At 51.7% G+C, this 2,261-nt stretch overlaps 1 protein-coding gene across 1 annotated transcript; it reads left to right on the top strand.

Moving 5' to 3' along the window:
- Positions 1-981: 981 nt before the first annotated feature.
- Positions 982-2,047, top strand: LOC112897567. The gene has a single exon (XM_025965902.1). The coding sequence runs from the start codon at positions 1,128-1,130 to the stop codon at positions 1,851-1,853; it is 726 nt and encodes a 241-aa protein (XP_025821687.1). The 5' UTR covers positions 982-1,127; the 3' UTR covers positions 1,854-2,047.
- The last annotated feature ends 214 nt before the right edge of the window (positions 2,048-2,261 follow it).

Raw genomic sequence — 2,261 nt, 5'->3', positions numbered from 1 at the left:
ATAAAGTTTGACTTTATCCAAAATTATATGAAAAAATTATAAATTTATTTGCATGAGATCATTTATAGAGGGGGTCATGCCATCACCTAACTTTAGAAATCCATTTCCAGGGACGGGTGATGGCGTCACCCATCCCTAAAAATAATGGCCATTTCTAGGAGCGGGGGACGCCATCGTCCGCTTCTAAAAATGCATTTTCAGGGGCGGCTCAAAATCTACAATAACTCCGGTTCTTTTGTAGGAGCGGGTTATCTTTTCGGCCATCCCTAGAAAAGAAGAGGCGCGTTTACATATCCTTTCTTATAGTGATATACAAGGTACGTACCATGGAACTGATTAATCACCTTTTAAACAAAGCAGACTTCTTATCACAAATATTAGCTCAAAAAAGCAAGGAGATTGCGGTCCCAACAAGAAAGAATATATACAGCCAGGCGTACGTATCGATCTCCTTCCGAATGCTTAGCGACTAAGCATATACGTCAACACTAACCTGCCTGGATATATAATAAGAGACAACTCAAACGAAAGCTAGGATCCCATGCGAAGAATCCACTAATAATTAGGTAAAAAGACCAGAGAGTATAGTATCATGCATGCTAAGTTGCTAACCATACCTTCGTCTAGCACATCCAAAAGCCAGTAAATGACAATGAGCACGCAGGTTAAATTAATTAACCATTTTGGTAATCTTCTTCCAGGTTGCAGCTGCGGCAAAAAGAATCGACTTCAACTCGCTCGTCCTTTCAACTCGCACGAACTTCACATGCACGATGCGGAAGCAAACAAAAGCAATGCTGGGGCATCCGTCTTTAATTTCGGCAACGCAACCAGCAGGGCTTTTGTGTGCGCGTAGGCGAGCATAAACGCACGCACCATCCGAGTTTCCTTTCTGGATGGAGACCGAACCTTTTGCAAGCTCGTACGCGCTTTATCTTTTCTAAGTAATTGACAGCACAGCTGCAAGAATGCAACCATCACTGCGTGTGGATTGTGAGAGCCTGCAGCCTGGTTATATACGCTGGTCGCTCAAGTCCCTTGTGCAGTCTGCAGACAGCAGCAACTAATTGTAGCTAAGCCCCAGATAAACTCAGCGACGAGGAGCTACAGCCAGGAGCTGCAGATCGATGGCGATGGAGAACCTGCCGTGGTGGCCGCTGTCGGCGTGGGTGAGCCCCGGCGCGGCGCTGTTCCTGCTGTGCAACGTGCTCATCGGCGCCATCGTGGTCACGTCCCGCGGGGATCAGGGCGGCCGCGCGGCGGCGTCCACGCGGAGGCTCTGCCGCAGCGCGTCGTCCATGGTCCTCGAGCGGCTCCGGTCCTTCTCCATGTTCTCCGTCCACCCCGTCCCCTTCGAAGAGGGCTACGACCACCCGTCCATGGAACTGGAAGCTGAGGAGCAGCGGCAGCAGCCTCAACCGGCCGTCGCGGAACCAGGGACCCCCGCGGCGTCAGCGAGCGCGCCCGCCGTCGCAGCAGCATCTGCAACGTCGTCCAAGAGCGCTACCGCTGAGGAAGTGGCTGGAGCCGGGAAGGACAAGCCCGTCTTCTCCGAGGAGGCTCAAGGGCCGGCATGGCAATCGTCGTCGCCACCAGCTGCTGTCACCGCTGCCGCCGAGGCAACTGCGGCGGCGGAGCGACCGGAGACGGTGGCGGAGTCAATCATGCAGCGCGCACGAGCGTGCCGGCGGGAAGTGGAGGAAGCACTGGAGGGGAGAGCGGCGCTGAACGCGCGGGCGGAGCTGTTCATTCGGCAGTTCCGAGAGGACCTCAAGCTGCAGCGCCTCAACTCCATCATCAACTACACCCGCGCCCTCCGTCGCGGTGCTGGAGCACCGGCGGCCGGGCAGTAGCTCCCACGCAGGTTGCTGCAGCTACCTGGGCGACTTTGGTTTGTTCGTGTAGAGAACTTGATTTTGTTTGCTCACATGAGTGAGAGAACACATTTTTGAATTCGATCGTGTCTTTATAGCAATATTTGCCTTACTTGTATGTGCGTAAGGCTATTACCAATTGGAATTTTATCGGAGATTTTATTTTCATTTAATACTATGCCACATCAGCAAATCTGCTGATTTGGCAAGATAATTAAGAAGAGAGAAAACGAGAGAGTTTCCTCTAGGTGAAATATTGGAACCCATCCTTCACCGTTATCCAAACAACGATTGAAACCCGCACTAGGGGCAGAATTCTTTCATCCCTACCAAAGTCTTAAATAGCCGGCTATAGCTGCTAGAAAGAGTGCAGCCGCTATGGCATTT

The sequence above is a fragment of the Panicum hallii genome, chromosome 6, assembly GCF_002211085.1.
Source record: "Panicum hallii strain FIL2 chromosome 6, PHallii_v3.1, whole genome shotgun sequence".
Lineage (NCBI taxonomy): Eukaryota > Viridiplantae > Streptophyta > Magnoliopsida > Poales > Poaceae > Panicum > Panicum hallii.
This window is presented reverse-complemented; position numbering and strand designations above follow the sequence as displayed.

Excerpts from the sequence above, each read along its gene's own strand:
- LOC112897567 (XM_025965902.1), top strand. The coding sequence starts at position 1,128 with ATGGCGATGGAGAACCTGCCGTGGTGGCCGCTGTCGGCGTGGGTGAGC.